At 36.6% G+C, this 18,034-nt stretch overlaps 1 protein-coding gene across 2 annotated transcripts in view; it reads right to left on the bottom strand.

Annotated features, from left to right (window-relative positions):
- GBE1 (1,4-alpha-glucan branching enzyme 1) overlaps positions 1 to 18,034 on the bottom strand; it is a 134,217-nt gene that overhangs the window by 54,982 nt on the left and 61,201 nt on the right. For both annotated transcript variants that reach the window (XM_026664094.2, XM_026664095.2), the window contains exons 4-7: positions 13,924 to 14,049; positions 5,573 to 5,708; positions 4,471 to 4,561; positions 2,177 to 2,386 (exon numbers count right to left, since the gene is read on the bottom strand). In XM_026664094.2, coding sequence (XP_026519879.1) covers positions 2,177 to 2,386; positions 4,471 to 4,561; positions 5,573 to 5,708; positions 13,924 to 14,049 — 563 coding nt within the window. The remainder of the gene's footprint in view (positions 1 to 2,176; positions 2,387 to 4,470; positions 4,562 to 5,572; positions 5,709 to 13,923; positions 14,050 to 18,034) is intronic.

Here is an 18,034-nt window from a genome sequence, read left to right as displayed (position 1 = left end):
TATCAGAAGTCTGAACATTCTCCCAAGGGCTCCAGCAGAATTTTTATTAAGAGGAAATATGATGACATTTACAAATTAATATTAAAATACTGAGAAAAATGGTTTTAAATGCCGGGACACTTCTACCTATTTTGTATTACAAAAAATATTTGATATCAGGAGGATGAACATTAATTTCCAAAAGAAGAATAAATGTAGTATTTCACCTGGGACAGGTATAGAGCACAGAACTACACTAAAGTTATGATTATGAATTTGGAAGTGACAAATAACATTTTTACGGGTGAAATAATGCATCAATATCTATCCTGATCAATGATCTTATCTGAAAAATCTCCAACAAGAATTTGATAGAACCTGCCTTTCCAACTCATGACTATTGATTCTTAAAATGGTATATAATCCAGGCTTCCATTAATAATTGTGAATGTATGTGTTTATTAGTGAAATAACTGAACCTTTACCATGTTATTTGTATTTGTGCAAAGTATAAGCTAGAAGTAATTCTAAAATTTCACTTATGATTTTTTTATAATTCTTATGTATTGTTCATTTTCCTTTTTGTTTTTTTCTGTTATTATTTCAAAAGCAATAAAATTATACACACACACGAACATATACATATACACAACAGAGAGAGGGTGGGGGAGAGGGAGACAGGGAGAGAGAGAGATGGTCTAGATGGGTTTGCTAGATGTTAAAAGAGTCCTTTCTTTCATATACATATTTTGAGTGACCACTTAATGAGTTTTAAAGTATACCAATAAAAATGTATGAAAACTAAGAATTACTTCTAGTGTCCTTCATAAATATCCTAGTACATAGCTTAATTACCATACAATCTTGTCCCCCTCCCCAGCATAGTTACATTTTAAAGATTTTGCACACAGCTGTGTTTCAGTGTAGATAATAAAGGAAACAGAATTCTTCAAGGGAAATTATATGTTATTTGAATTTTTTCTAAGTAAAGTGGCATCTGTGATTTAAAGTCTCCCATTATACCATACCAATTTAAACTTAAAAGCAAGGAGAAAAAAAGAATTTTATCCATCAAGAATGTTTATTAAAAATTAAAGTTATTCTTCTGTAGCATATCTTATTTGCATGTATTATAAACCTTATGTTCAGGATTTGGATATGAGGGAGTATTGAAAATTTAATATGCTACATTTCCAGAAACACTTTCTTTCTTTATATAAACTCACAAATATTATATATTATTTTTACTGTTACTGATAATGATGGGATAAAAGTAATAATATCACATTTATTTTTATTTTACTTCTTTTATATAAACATATAATAATTTACATAGCAGGAGAAATATGTATCTAAATTTGTTCAAAATATTACTTATCCAGCAAACCTAAGGCTAAGTGACTGGTTTAAAGGCACCCAGTTGGCTTCATGCCTAAGGTAGAAGTAGAAATCATGCTCTCCCAGTTTCTAACCTGATGCCTTAAACCACTACACCAACGAGCTTTGTTTACATAGAGATATATACACACGTATATAAAAGAAATAACTTACATATGAAAGAAGAAAAATAGCAATGATTTTCCACACCCAAAGATGAAAAATATTTATCTGCCTTTCAAAAAATAAAATAAAAAATTTAGAATTGGCAGATCTTAGTGGGCAAGTGAAGCGGTAACTGATGGGGTGAGGGCAGAGGAAAAAGGAAAGAAAACTAGCATGGAGAAAAATGGAGTGGAATATTATGAAAGGCAACTAAAACAATAATAAAACCATTCTATATTACATTTGTTTGTCCAGGTTACATATATAAAATTTTATTCGATAGCGGACTCCAACAATTTTTCATAAATATTATCCAGATGATGCAGATAAGATTTTTTTGGGGGGAAATGTTCATATGCTCCATTGGTTTGTCAAACTACCAGAGGAATTTTGCAAAATAAACAGTTTTATCTGCTACTTTAATTTTCACAATCAGACAAATATTCATCAGTTAATCAAATTGGCTAAATTGCTTGTCAATGCCCAACTACTAAATTCTCTTGGATAAGTCATGCAGCATCTTTCACAAGCTCTTAATGTTGTTGCTCTTAAACAGCCCCACAACACATTAATAATTAGATGAAAACAAATGACCTTTAGATTATGGGTATATAAATTAATTAGATGCAGTGGCACTTATATTATTTATACCTACCTTGCATAGTCAAAAAGTCGGCTATCCCAAAGAATGTGTGTTCCTCTAGCACCAGAATGGAAAAATGCAGAATCAGTACCATCAAAATTGTTCAGGCCATCTTCAGAATTCTTTGATGCATGACTGTGCACAACATCTAATAGAACTGTGATTCCCAATGAGTGGGCAACATCAATCAGTTCCTTCAAGTCATCTGGAGGGCCGTATCGACTAAAATGGATAAACATTTAGAATTAATTGTATACAACATTTTTTTTAAGTCACCATGATTACTACTATTATGATTCACTAGAATTGTAACTGTTATTTAATGGCAGCATATTAGGGAGGCATAGAAGATATTTTATATATTAGAGCTTAAGAAAAGCAAGTGGTAAGACAAACGATTATAAAAGGCACATCAATCATGTGATATAATACTAGGCTAAACAAACAACAGTTTAACCTACACAGAGTATTAACTCAATAAAATTTATATTTTCTTTGTTTATATGCTGCTATACTGATCTGACTCTCAGAGTAAAAGAAAGGTGAAAACATAACTCACTAGGAGGCCTAAAGCAAATCATTAGATACTTTCTGAAGTCATAGGAAAAAAGTAAGTTCAATCTCTCTTATATGAATGCTGTGAAGAACATACAAGATATAGACTGTGAGCACTTCACAAGTAAAAAGTACCATAGAAATGAAAGACTGAAATTTTAATTTGCATCACTTTTCAGTCATTTCAAAAGGAAATTATAACTTACTTCACATTCAAACTGACTTTTAGAAGAGTATGTTTTTAGCAGCTTTAATTTCAGCAGCATATGCAGTGTATGTTGAATGTATCTAGAAATGGAATTGCAGTCAAAAAATGTTGGAAGGACAAGCTGTAGCTACAAAGATAGCTTGTTCTAATCTCAAATACACTATCTGGTGATAGAACTCTTGATTATAAATGCAGAGCTGGCAGTCATTAGATTTCAGATAGCTTTGAATCTAAAATGATACTCAAGCAATTAACAATGTAACTTAGCAATCAACTGCTTTTACCTCATGTGAAAGTTCATATGCTTTATGCTTAAATATTTATTTTAGAACTTTAATATTTCTAAATCTAAAATCGATTTAGTTTACAACATTATTAGGATTAATTACAGTTATAAACAAATCTATATATACAGGATTTTTTTTCAAATTACAGTGTCTTTGTTCAAGCAATCCAAAATAAATGTATTTCGTGCAAGTTCCCCCTAATTATCAGAGTAGAGAAACAAACTATTCCATGCAGGGGTGGGATTCAACCGGTGTTACTACCGGTTTGGTCAGAGTGCATTTTGCACGTGCACGCGCTGCGTGCACATATAAATCAATTGCAAAAAACATCAGCTGTGCCACCTGGACACCTGACAAGCGCTGTGCGCAGGTGCTCAGTGTTTGAAAATCCTCTTCTTTCCCGCTTTTTCAACCTCAGCTGTGCTGTGCAAAGCAGCTGAGGTTGAAAAAGCAGGAAATAAAGACAGCCAAGAGCCCGGGCGGGCAGGTGGGCCAAACAGACAACCGAAAGGTTGTCACACCGAACTGGTTCGGTGTCTACTGTTCTTCAGAGCTACCGGTTCTAAAGAATTGGACCAAATTGGTAGCATCCCACCCCTGATTTCCATGTCTTTGAAGAAATTTTATATGGATAATGAATTAAAAATAAAATGTATTGTTTTATTGTATATTATCTTGACCCAACAAAGGAAACAAAACAATTAAAACAGATCAATACAAATATTCATTTATTTAAAATAATTTAGTAATTCAATATATATTCCCTCAATTGCCTCGTTCCCAGCTTTGAAGTTTTATCTGGACACTGCTGTTATCCACAGAAATTTTGAAATCTGGAAAATATATATTTTTTCAACTGAAATGAACAAGTATTGAGGTGTAGGATTGAAAAAACTCAAGCCCCTAAAATAGTTTCAGCTTTACTACTACTTTCTTCAGTTTCTTCCTTATGTTCAATACTATTTATTTATTAGTCAAATGGCTTTATAAGAAAAGTTGAAAACTGCAGAAGCTGCCTTTTGTTAAGCTCTTTGATATCAATGAATCAATATCCAATTATTTGTAATATGTAAGGATGACAGTCACTGAAATATTGTTCCATTTTGGACAATAAGTTCATTGGTGGCTACTACTGCTGAAGTCCATCATATAACATACCTCCCTGATCAAGTTAGTCAATTTTGTTTTTTTCATTGGTTTAGGTCTTTCTTTCTATGAAGAGGAAAAAATAAAATGGCAAAAATAATAAAGCATACCTTGATGCCGCAAAAAAACTTGTGATCTGATAACCAAAACTTGCATAGTAAGCATGTTCCATCACAGCCATCAACTGAATACAGTTGTATCCTGTTTTTAGAAAAAAAAATAGTGATTGCAACAGTGCTTTTTAAAGAAAACAGTGGCTAATATTACAACTGATTTTGGTCAAGATCCTCTATATTTATCAAGACATAAATTAGAAATACATTATCAGGAAACCTAATAAATTAAGCCTAAAAGAAGTGTTTTAAAAAAACAAAACTAGGAAAGCCGACATTTGAAGCAGCCTTTTAAGTGCATTGAAATATTGGCCTTTTACTAAGAAATATATAATATGCAAATATAATTGTAATTTGACTTTAGAGCATTAAGTATCCCAATGTGCATGTTCTGAACTTAAGCTGCACTTTTGATATTTACAGTGTTAATCATAAAAGTAACTGACTACACATATATTAAACTTTGTGCTTTTCTTCTTAATGTTTTAAACATTTCCATTTCTAATTGACATTTTTTTCCTCCAAATTTATTTCCCTCAAGGAATCTCTTTTAAAAAACAAACGTTAAAGAAACAGAAGTTTGATCTGAAATTTATTGAAAGTTCAGAGCACCAAAGAAAAAGAAAAAAAGTTTCTATTTGTCCCTTATCCCACTCAAAATATTTTTATATGATGTTAATGAAGTAAATCTGAAGGGAAAAGTATAATTTAATGATGAAACCCCACAAATTTAAAAGAAAACTTTTATTAATGGCACTTAAGTGCTATTGCTATTTTAATGTGTGGTACACACAATTTTATATGCTTTACAGCCCTCTCTAAGCGGTTTACAGAGTCAGCATATTGCCCCCAACAATCTGGGTCCTCATTTTACCCACCTCAGAAGGATGGAAGGCTGAGTCAACCTGGTGGGATTCAAATTGCAGGCAGCTGGCTGTCAGCAGTAGTTTGCAGTACTGCACTCTAACCACTACGCCACTGAGGCTCTTCCACTGAGATGATGCATTAAAAATCAATATGGAGACTTTTGAAATGAACTTTCTAATAAAAGCACGTGTCATTAAAAGTTACCTCGAAAGAAGTTACAGGTATCACTTACCAAGATCTTTGATTTTTGGAAGCACGTTGTATGTAAAGTTTTTATATGAAGCTATTTTCCCTTCAGGGGAAGCAATTCCCACATGTGATTCATAGATTCTTACACTTTTGGGTTTCTTAGGAATGGGATGTTTCCACTAAACAAGAAAAAGAAAGTTTAAGAATAAAAATCTGAAAGCTGTTAGTTTTTTTAGGTAAGAATGGGCATGATGTTAAAATCTAAACCAGCACATTCAGTTTTATACATTAAAAAGGGGCAGATCATCTGGATGAAACTATTGCTGAAGATGCTCCAGCCAGGCAGATGTTGCAAAGGCAAAATATACATTGACTACTTAGATTCCTTTTTTTTTTAAGGTCAGAAAATTCTTTGTGAATAACTTATTAAAATTCCTCTGGTCAGAAAAGTCATATTATCTCAATTTGACCAAAGTATTTGACCAAACAATTTGTAAGCAAACTTCTATTTTCAAAACTCACAAGATATTAGATTTCATCATTAATTTGAAGAGCATCACAAGAATAGATACAATTCTCTTTTACAGTGTTGAAGAATTATAATGGTATTATCTAACATTACTATTTTTGACAGTAAATAATGCTTTTAAGGAAAATCCTAGGTTCCTGGGAAACTAGGACATATTTGAAAACTAGGGCATATTTTCAAGTTTATCGGTTCCTGTACTATTTATATTAGAAACATTATCCACTGAACATCTTATACTGTCCTTTCCACTCCACTGCATCCCAGTCCTCAGTTCTCATCTTTCTTTCCTATTAATAAATGAAAGATTAATTTACTGAGCCTATTAGCAGGAATATTGTAGAAAGAACATCCAAAATTAATAACAAATCTCTTCACTGCTAAACAAGTTGTAATTGCATGCAAGTTGCATAAATCAGTATTGTTTATCATACAGAGCTGAATTACTGAAATATGAAATGCCTTTTGAAATGTGAAAGTTCACAGAATTTGTAAGATTAAAGGCTGGCAGCAAATCACAGAAAGGCTTAAGTATATTTGACAATTTTTATTTGGTTTTGAAAAGGACAAGAAACAGATGTAGGTGCTCTCTGTACTGTTATAAATTTAATTTTGTAAAGAAAGTGTTTTCCTTTTGTAGTCTATGTTACTCTGCATATAAATAATGAATAAAATTATATTTCAAGTTGCTTGAATGAACTCCTAGAAATTTAGATTCTTCAGAATAATCACAATAATAAAATTCACTTTAATATTCCCTATAGATTCTTCAATTGACCCAAGTCCTTTAACAACATCTATCATCCTGAAAAAGCCTGAAGCTGCATCTTAAAATGTGGCACTGCTACTATGTGCCTTCATTTACAAGGAAAAAGAAGTGACACCATCTCTGTGGATTCATCAGATTAACTTTTCAAACAGGATTAGATTTGCAATATGGCATGAAAACACTTCTCCTAATTTGATACAGGCAGTACTAACACTTCTAAGTACCGTATTTATCGGCGTATAACACGCACAGGCGTATAACACGCATCTTCATTTTAAGAGGGAAATTTCAGGAAAAAAAATTAAATTTCTAAATAAAAACTTTGAAGCAAAATAAGGGTAGCTCAGAACTTTTTTTTTTATTAATATTATTACCACTTATAAGGTAAATCAGTGGTCCCCAACCTTTTTTGTACCAGGGACCGGTTTCAAGCAGAAATTTTTGCAAGGACCGGGGGAAGAGAAGAGAAGGAGGCTTCGCTCTCTCGCTGCTCCACCATCCAAGGAAGAAACTGCTTCAAAGAAGCGGGGGCTTTTCCTGTCGCCGCAGCTATTCGAAGCGCCCGTTTCACCCCCACTCCCACCGCGCGCGCGCTTCAATCCACAGTGTCCCATTCTGCCTGCCTGCCTGCCTGCCTTAGTTTCTGGTTGTTTGGGAGCAGCTTCGGCTGAGAATAATAACTATTCGCCTCTTTTACTCAGCCGAAGCTGTTCCGATTCAACCATTAACGAAGGCAGGCAGGCAGGCAGAACGGAGCACTGCGGGCGGGCGGGCGGGCGGACGGGGGGGGGTGGGGAGAAACGGGCGCTTCAGGGAAGCTGCGGCGACAGGAAAAGCCCCCCTCTTTGAAGCAGTTTCTTCCTGTGCTGGTGGAGGAGCGAGAGAGCGACTGAGAGAGCTGACCCAGAGAGAAGGACAGGCTTCGGTTGCTTCCTCCCTCCCCTTCTTTCATTTGTGTCCTTGATCCCGATCCCAGCAGCATTCACCGAAGGCTTCTTAACATATATCGGCGTATAACACGCATACATCATTTGCCCCCTATTTTCAGGGGGAAAAAAGTGCGTGTTATACGCCGATAAATACGGTATGTACCTTCTACCAGGCAATACACTGAAGGAAGTCAGTACTCATTAAAGCTTCCTGAATTTAATTCCTGGAAATGCTATCTTGGCAACAGTATGGAAACAGTTTGCCATTACTTTCTTCTATAATTTTTTTAAGAAAACAACCTACAGTCTCAATGTCTTCCATCTAGATCTGACCAACCTTAATTTTTGAGCACAAATAAGATAAACTCGGGATTACCTTTGATTGATATACATATAAAATATCTTTAGCAATTTACAAGTATAAATGTGGACAAAAAAAGCCCGAGCTGGGCCTCAGCTATAGGAGGGCCTTGCTACTGCTTCTTTGTTGTTGTTCTACACATCTTACTCCTTCAGCTGGAAGTCTAGCAATGCCTAGCTTTGATGTGATTTCTCTTATCTAATTTATTCTATTTTTATCCACTATTTTTATTATTTTATCATTTTTATTTACTCATGTTCCCTGCTCTGTCGGGAGGGCAGGATTCTTGGTATACTTGTGAGGAGCTCTGCCACTGTTTGCATTAGGACTCATTTCTTTTCCACTCCCGATTCCTTTTCCTCTGGATTAAGGACTAGTTTTAGTGACTAGACTCTATGCTATATTACACAGCTCCTCCTTTATTGTGCTACTTAATATAATGAAGACAAGGAAAAGGAGCAGATCTCTCACTGACCTGGTCCCTCAACCTTCTCTGAAGCAATCCAAGATTGAGGACTTTGTTTTAGCTTGACCTCTCGGTTTGAAAGCTCCTGCTCCCTTTTGTCTGGCTGCTGCCAGTTGTCGCGCTCTTCCGACGGTTGAGGACGTCTTCCTCCAAGTTGAGAACAAAGGCTTATCTAAAATTACGGCCCCCAACCAATCCTTAAATGAGCCCACCTTTACAGAACTTTTGGCTCAGCAATGTTTCTTGGTCGCAGAAACTACAGCGAGCATTCAGCTCCAGCTTGATAAAATAATAAGTACTTTAAACTACTTAGTTTCCTGGACTACCAGTGGGTGCCCTGGGCTGACCGCTCGGCAGCCTGATGTGGCGGCAGGGTTCTCCCTGCCAAGCCTCAGCAAAAGCACTGGCCAACGTAATCCTACCAATAATTCGAACTTTACATCTTTTGATGCAAACAGTCACTTGGTCTTACAGTCAAAACAGGTGGCCCTCATCATTAATCCCATTAATGGCAACTTACCTCACTGGGGTTCAACACAGCTGGCAAGGGGCCATATATTACAGTTATTGGGGCTAAAAGTTGATGATTTGAAGGTTGAACTTTTACCCTCTCCTGAACACTGCACCAGAGTGCCAGTTTTGACAATTCTAACACCCCAAAGCTATTTTTCAGAAGAGGATCCCTGTTAAGATCCTTCGGCATTCTGCCAAGAAGAGTCTTCAAAGATATGTCGATTAAGCCACTCTTGAGTAATCAACAATTTGTGAGTGGCTGATTTATTGCCCCCAAAAGATCCCCAGCAGTACATGTTAATGTGCCAACCTTGAATGCCATCTCGGATACTACATCACGTGCTAATTATACACCTATTCCCGCAAAACCTCCAGTTGGCGTCCTCTCAGATGGTAGCCTGACTGTTCCTCCAACCGGTCAAATCAACCCCCCGCAGCGAGTAACATCTTACCAGGAAGCTTCCCTTGACTTGATCAGCTGGGAAGAAATGGCCCCAAAGGAAGCAACACCAGCCCAGGGCACCCATGGTTCCTTAGTAAATAAGCCCCAGGTCAGTGCCTCTGGGATTCCATCTATTTTTGAGACCGACTTATGTCAAGACAATTTCTGGAACCAGGAGGAGACACAGCTCTTCGACTTCTTTTGTGCACTTTCACAATCAGAAAGGGCCCAAATCATAAAGCATCTGGATGCAGTCAAATCCAAGCTCTGGAGTCTTTCACTACCTGGTAAGGATTCCCTTGGACTCCAGGGAGTCTATACTGATTTACCAACGGAATCTCCCTTGGCGCTCTCTCCAGAATGTCTAATTTGTAAATTTGAAGATCCAGAGCTATTTTAAACTCTGTCTGTTGATGCTGCTGAATACTTGCCAGCTAAGCAACCAATTAATGCCACAAGTACGAACTGGAGTGCGCTTAGAGCCCTACAGCCCCATGAACAAGGCTCGCCTCCCCTCCCTCCTTCCCTGACTTTGCCTCCTAAGTGGATGACCCTGCCATTTAACAATGGGTGTATCTTTTCGGATCTGAAGGGCACTCTGGGAAAAATTAATCACACAGAATGACTATTAAATCTGGCAAAAAAAACCTGCACACTTAAGTGCCTTTCATGAAACATAGCAGGTTGGGGGAGAAGGTGTGGTACAACAGAATTCGCCAACTATATTCACTCATTTGATGTGGTCCTGCTTCAGGAGAACTGGCCATGCGATAAGATATCCCTTACAGGGTTTACGGTCATTTCCTTGGCCGACACCAGACAATCTACGACAGGAAGGCCTAAGGGTGGTCTAGCTTGCTTGGTCTCTACTGCTTTGAAAGTGGAGACAGTGGAGCTGCCCCCCTGTGGCTCTTTAGCTATGGCGCTCCTAATTAAGAGAGGACTCAACAAACTGTTAGTGTTCAACGTTTATCTTCCCCCGACAATGAGGCAAGCTGATACTAAGGCTCAATGGGGCGTGCTAGAGAATTACATTACTTGTACGGAAACTAAATTCCCAGTGCTGTACATCCTTATAGGGGGCGACTTTAATGCCCGATTGGGAGTCTAAGTTCCCCCATCAATTGAGGCACTCTACTCCCAAGAAACCCTCCAGGCCATAGGACACCTGATTTCAGCAAGACATTCTAAGGATGAATTAACAAATTTTGCTGGCATTCAGGTAGCCCTTTTAGCAGCCCAACACAATAAGATAATTCTTAATGGGACTACCCTAGGTGATCTAGCTGGTGAGTTTACTTTTAGTTCCTCACGTGGAAGTAGCGTTATTGATTTTGTGCTGGTATCCCAGCTTCTTAGAAAGGCTGTCCATGCTTTTTATGTGGACTGCCTTATGGAGAGCGACCACTACTCCCTGGTTACAATTATTGGGCTTTCCTCAAATATACATCTCCCTAGGGGTCCCCAGATATTAGATCCCTATGTGGCCTTGTATACAAGGAGGATCAAATGGTCTTCTAATACTGAAAGAAAGTTCCGCTCCTTTTTATCATCTCCGGAGTGTCTCAGCTTATACAATCAGGCCCTAACAAGTAGTGGCCCAGGGACAATCTCGGCCTTTGAATCACTAATTAATAGTGTTCAAAGGGAGCTAGGAGCCATCCATAGGCCAAGTGGTCCATATCATTCAAGAAGTAATTCTTCGTTTGACAAAGAGTGTCTGATGCTCAGGAACCAGATTAATAGGGTTTACCTGTTCTATCGTAATCGAGGGGATAAATGCTCACCAGAGGACTACTATCGCTTGAAGCGGGAGTATAAAGGACTAATTGCTAAGAAAAAGAAAGCTAAAGAGAGAGAGAAGTGGGACCTACTTCTCCTCTCTAGCCAGCAGAAGAACACTCGATTATTTTGGCAAATTGTTGCCGGCTCCTTGCTGGGTCATCAAGAACTCCCTCTCTGCTGTATTTCCAACAGAGATTGGGAAAACCATTTCTTGGCAATTTTCCAGGCGTCAACAAGTTCAACCGTGCTTGGGCCACAGCTGCCTCCTGCAGTTCCTGACTGGCAACCCGTGACTCATGCTGAGATTACCAAGCTTATCTCTGAACTCAAGTCAGGCAAAGCCCCTGGCCCTGATGCTATATGCCCTGATCTGCTAAAATCCAATCCCGAGTGGTGGATTCCTCTCTTAGGAAGACTCTTTATGCACATCAATACCTCTGGCAGAATCCCTACCTCCTGGAGCTTAGCAATTATTGTTCCAGTTTTTAAACGAGGAAATAGGAACAATCCAGCCGACTATCACCCCATAAGCCTACTCTCCATCATTGGGAAACTGTATGCTAAATATCTCCAACGTAGACTCCTCACCTGGGTTGAGGAGTCCAATATTATTGGTGCTGAACAGATTGGGTTTAAAGCGGGCTGTGCCACACTGGACCACTGCTTTGTCTTAGCACACCTGGTCGATAAATACACTACCATACCAGGTGGCAAACTTTTTACTGCTTTTATCGACCTAAAGTCAGCGTTTGACTCAGTCCCTAGGGGACTGTTGTGGTCAAAACTGCTCAAAAGTTCTATCGATAGACGTCTTTTGTTCCTAATTAGATCCTTGTACAACCAGACTTCTAGTCAGGTCAGGTGTGGTCTGCAGGGAGAACTTTCAAATCCTATCCGGATTAAGAATGGAGTAAGGCAGGGTTGTGTTCTGGCTCCTCTTTTGTTTAATTTATTCTTATCTGACTTGGCCTTTCACATTGGACGTATTGAGTCCCACGCCCCAAAGTTGTCAACTACGAAGATCCCGCTTCTCCTTTATGCTGACGATGCAGCCCTCCTTTCATTGTCAAGGCCAGGTCTGAAAAGATTACTTTCTGCATTTGAGTCCTACTGTGCTGAGAACCACTTGTCTATTAATTACGACAAAGCCAAAGTATTGGTGTTCTCTAGAGCCCAGAAATTGTATAACTGGGCTATCAATGGTAATGCTGTTAAGCAGGTTTTCCATTTTAAGTATTTAGGTATTCAATTTTAGAACACCGGTGCTTGGACTAGACATCAAACCCAGGTGCTGAACTCGGCCTCCTGTAGTCACCAGCAGATTTTAAGATTTTTTATACCCAAGGAGGCCAGTTTATTCCTTCTGCTCTGCATATTTACAAAGCCAAAACTTTGGCTCAAACTCTTTATGGAATTCCCATATGGATACGGGGCTTCAAGGATTGTATTGAAAGAACCCAGGCTGTTTTTTTTTTAAGAAAACTTCTGGGTCTTCCTCCTTGTGTTGATTTTGCTCCAATGTACCTGGAACTGGGCACTTGATCAGTCGAATGTATGGCGTGGATTAACACCTTTAAATTGTGGTTTTGGGTGCTCTTTCTGGCAGTTCCTGGTAGCTCCTCTCCCTGGCGTTTGCTGACTCTCATATTTCTCGTCGGGAGAGGGAGCTGATGAAGAAATTACACCTGCTAGGTTTTACGGGGGATGCCCTGGGAGATTATGGCCTTAAAGACGCCCAATTTAGGATAGTCCAACGGCTTGTGGACATTGACTTGCAATATCTATGAGCCAGAGCTAACAAAACTTGCTCCCCTCTGATCTTCAGCCAATTTAATAATTACGGACTGAGGATGGCTTCCTATTTTTACACTCTAACCATTCCCAAGTATAGAAGAGCTTTCTCCCTAGCTTGCTTTAATGTTCTGCCCTCAGCACTACTGGATGGGTGATTTAAGAGGCTCCTGATTAACGAGCGGCTATGCTCCTGTGACAGAACTGAGGTTGAAACTGTGGAGCATGTCCTTTTATATTGCCCTATGTATAACACAGGCAGATCTAAGTTACTGTCTCTCCTTAAAACAGACCCTTCTAGACCCAACGTTAGTAATTTGTTCTTATATTGTCTAGGGGATGGCTCCTCATATATCACTTCTTTGGTTTCCAATTTTTTTAAAGAGTTGTAACCATCAGAGGAGAATGCTGTAATTCCCCTTAGTAAGGTTTTTGGTGACCAATTGTTCATGATTAATTTTCCCATGTTCTTCTTTTGTTGTACTTGTGTTTTGGTCTGTGACCGCAAATGAAGTATTATTATTATTATTATTATTATTATTATTATTATTATTATTATTATTATTATTATTATTATTATTAACGTGGGTGTTGGTGTGTGTGTGTGTGTGTGTGTGTGTGTGTGTGTGTGTTACAGTTTATTAATAGGAAAGTGCACATAGTTTGGCCTTCTAATAAAAAAAATATTCTGCATGTAAAGAGTATAATTCTTTCCCGATATAACTCTCTAAGAGAGTTTACAAACTTTAAGAAAAATCCCACTGACATCTATAATAGATAAGAAATACATCACAGTCAATTTAATAACTTACTTTATATGGAGTTGATGGCTCCCAGTGTATCCAATCATAATTCACATTGGTACCTTCACGAGCTACATATCTAGCCCAAGGAGAAATGCGATAAAGGATCTCTCCAGTTTTGGTTCTTATCACCAACTAAAAAATTCAATGTAATGAGAAAGTATGGAAATTAAATTAGAATTGGAAGCATAAATGAGATGTAGCTGTGATTATAAACATTAATCCCATATTTAAAGTACTCGTTTTCTTAGTACCATAGTAATATTTATGATGCAGGTTATTCTACACCAAAACCAAGCCACACACACACAAAATTAGGAACAAACTCTGCTTGATATTTTCAGACATGATATTCCAGTTCAAATCCTATTTCTGTATATAACTTTTGAACTGCACTTTCACAATAGTCCAATATTAGCTGTCTCAGCTGCCACTGAAGGTACACATTGGAGATAATATTACAGATTCAGTATTTTCCCTTGCCTGTAAACATAGAAATAAAACAAGGGGTTACTTATTCACCGTTTATATTCCTTCAAACAGCAAGCCATGGAATGCCTACTTTTACTGACATACAGATAAAAGAGAATTATAATAAAGTATGTTTTATTGGATATACAAAAGAAAGTGGCTTAAGTTTTACAAATGAAAAGAGAAATACAAATGATAAACCAAACGGATTACCTAGAAATGTTTTTTTTAATTGAATCTACAAAAGAGGCTTGTTACAGCCTTGAAAATATCTATGCAATGAGATAAAGAACAATTGAAGAGAAATCAGAACCTATGGCAATATTTGATTGAAGTAAAGATTAAGACCGTAAAAGGAAAGACTATAATTAGTTTATTTCAACAAAGTTATTATTATTTTTGCAAAGTTCTGACAATTGCTTTTGGATTTTTTGCTGACAACAGATTGAAAAGTTGATATTCTATGCATTTGCTTATAGATAAGTGATGGTACATGGGATGAAAAGGTATCTGTTATAACCACATAGAAGTTTAAGAATTGTTAAACATGTTTAAAATGGTTGTGAAAAAGGTAGGAAGTCGGGCAGATCACAATCCAATGACAATTAAATGGAAAGGACAAAAAAGAAGATCTAGATGGACATTAAATAATACTATTTTAAAGGAAAAAGACTTCACACAGTGGATGGAGAAAGAATTGGCTTTTTTCTTTAGAGAAAACAAAAAAGAAGATACATCAATTCAGAATGTATGGGATACAATGAAGGCATATGTCAGAGGCTTGATAATAGACTATACAAGGAAAAGGAACACTATGAAAAGGCTAGCCTCTAAGGCCCTAGAGGATGAGCATAAAAGACTTGAAAAAGAGCTATAGAAAATGCCACAGAAAAAGGACATCAAGCTAAAAATGGATATAATTAAACACAAAATGGGTCAAATAGAAAAAGAAGAATTAGCACAGAAAATTAGAGGTGCTAAACAAAACTACTTTGAAGACGCAAACAAACTAGGTAGATGGTTAGCATACAAATTGAGAAAGGAGGAAGAATCAAAGAAAATATTGCAATTAATAGATGATCAAGGCCAAGTTTGCCATGGTAGCAAAGAGAAGAAGGAAATCATTCGAGACTTCTATGGGAAATTATATATGCAAGAGAATATTGATGAGGAAAGAGTTAAGCAGTACTTACAAAATGCTAATTTACCTCAGATACCTAAAGAGACTGAAAAATGTTAGAAAGCAATATAACGATGATGGAGTTAACTGAAGCACTCAAGAAGCAAAATAATGGAAAGGCACCAGGCCCAGATGGACTTCCGGCAGAATTTTATAAAACATTACAAGAATCGTTGAATCTTCCATTGCTAGAAGTTATGAATGAAGTTATGTTAAAGAAGAAGATACCTAAATCATGGTCAGAAGCCTATATTACACTTATTCCAAAAGAGGAGGCCGACCCATTACAAATTAAGAACTACAGACCTATTTCTCTACTAAATGCAGTTTGCTTCAATATTGGCAGAAAGACTTAAAAAATATTTAAATAATTTTATCCATCCTGATCAAAATGGATTTCTGCCAAAGAGACAAATTAAAGACAATATGAGAGTAATCTTGGATACTTTGGAATACTACGAGGCACATCCTGAAAAACAAATGGCTCTGATATTTCTAGATGCACAGAAGGCATTTGATAATGTGAATTGGCGATTCATGTTATTACTGTTGGAACAGATGGGTTTTGCTAGAAAATTTATTCAAGCAATAGAAGCTATATACTATAAGCAAACGGCAAAGGTAATGATAGAGGAAGAACTGACAGACTCTATTAATATAAGAAAAGGAACAAGACAAGGGTGCCTTTGTTGTTTCTGTTAACTTTGGAAGTGCTAAACAGAAATATTAGAGATGAAAAGACTATAAAAGGAATGAAAATCAAAAAGGAAGAATTTAAGCTGCAAGCATTTGCGGATGATCTGGTTTTCATCTTATAACACCCTTTAGAAACAGCATCAAAATTGATAGAAAAGATAGAGACATATGGAAAGGTGGCTGGTTTGAAAATAAATAAAGATAAGACAAAGATTTTGACAAAGAATATGCTATTAAGACAAAAGGAAGAACTGGCAGATCTATTGAAAATTCAGGTCACGAATAAGATTAAGTACTTGGGGATATATTTGACAGCAAGATGTAGTACATTAAAAGAGAATAATTACATTAAACTTAAACAGCAGATAGCGCTAGATTTGGCGAAATGGGAAAACTTACAACTGTCACTAATAGGGAGAATTTCAACAATCAAGATGAATATATTACCCAGAATTTTATATTTGTTTCAAACAATTCCAATTAGGCTTGGAAAAGACTACTTTGAAGATTTAAATAAAATTGTGTTGAAATATATATGGCAAGGTAAGAAAGCAAGAATAAAGTTAAAACTTTTGCAAGATGCTAGAATTAGAGGAGGATTTGGTTTGCCTAATTGGGAGTTGTACTACCAAGCTACAAATCTGATGTGGGTTAAGGAATGGATAACACTAAGAAATACTAGATTGTTGACATTAGAAGGACATGATTTGTTGTTGGGGTGGCATGCTTTTTTATGGTACAAAGGAACTAAAACACAGGGGTATTTTAGAAGACATTATATACGGGAGTCTCTGTGGTTAAACTGGGAGAAGATTAAAAGACAATGTTATTTGAAAATTCCAGTCTGGTTATCAACTATTGAAGCATTTTCGTATCCTATAATATATAAAAAGGAACAAACAGTTAGATATGGTGAAATATTGAATGAAAAGGGTGAACTTAAATCTATGCAAAAACTAGAGGAGCAAGGTATAAAGATGAATTGGTTTTGATATGCGCAAATACATTCAAGGTATGATAAAGATTCTAAAACAGAAGATTTCTATGATAAACTGACGGACTTAGATAAGATTTTGACAGGTACTGATGAAAAGGTGATTCAAAAATTGTATGGATATTTATTAGAAATTAAACTAGAAGAACAAGTTAAAGAAACTATGATTGCTTGGGGGAAGAATTTTAGATATGGGATTGATTTAGAGAAATGGCAAAAATTGTGGTCTCAAAATTATAAAATGACAATGTCAACAGCATATAAAGAAAATTTGTATAAGATGTTTTACAGGTGGCATTTCCCCCCGACAAGAATAGCAAGAATGTTCAAGAATAAATCCGAAAAATGTTGGAAATGTCATCAGACACCTGGCTCATATTACCATATGTGGTGGACTTGTGCGGATGCTAAAAAATACTGGACTAAAATCCACATGTGGTTGGAAAAAATGACAAAAAAACATATAGACTTGAAACCAGAGATATTTTTATTGGGAATTTTACCTGAAATATATAGTAAAGACTTGAAATACCTGACTGTAAATGTATTAACAGCGGCTAGGATTGTAATTGCTAAAAACTGGAAAAATGAGAAAATACCATCACAGGAAGAAATCATTAAGAAAATATTGGAATGTGCTAAAATGAGTAGATTGACATTTGAAATTAGAGAACAAGAGGATAAACAATTTTACAAAATTTGGGATCTTTTCTATCAATGGTTAGACAATAAAGTACAGTAATGAAATATGTAGACTTTTAGAAAATAATAAATATATA

This window comes from Notechis scutatus, chromosome 5, assembly GCF_049901735.1.
Source record: "Notechis scutatus isolate UNSWTSFEM ecotype Mainland chromosome 5, rNotScu1.2, whole genome shotgun sequence".
Lineage (NCBI taxonomy): Eukaryota > Metazoa > Chordata > Lepidosauria > Squamata > Elapidae > Notechis > Notechis scutatus.
The sequence above is the reverse complement of the archived record's forward strand: the minus strand, read 5'-3'. Positions and strand labels throughout refer to the sequence as shown.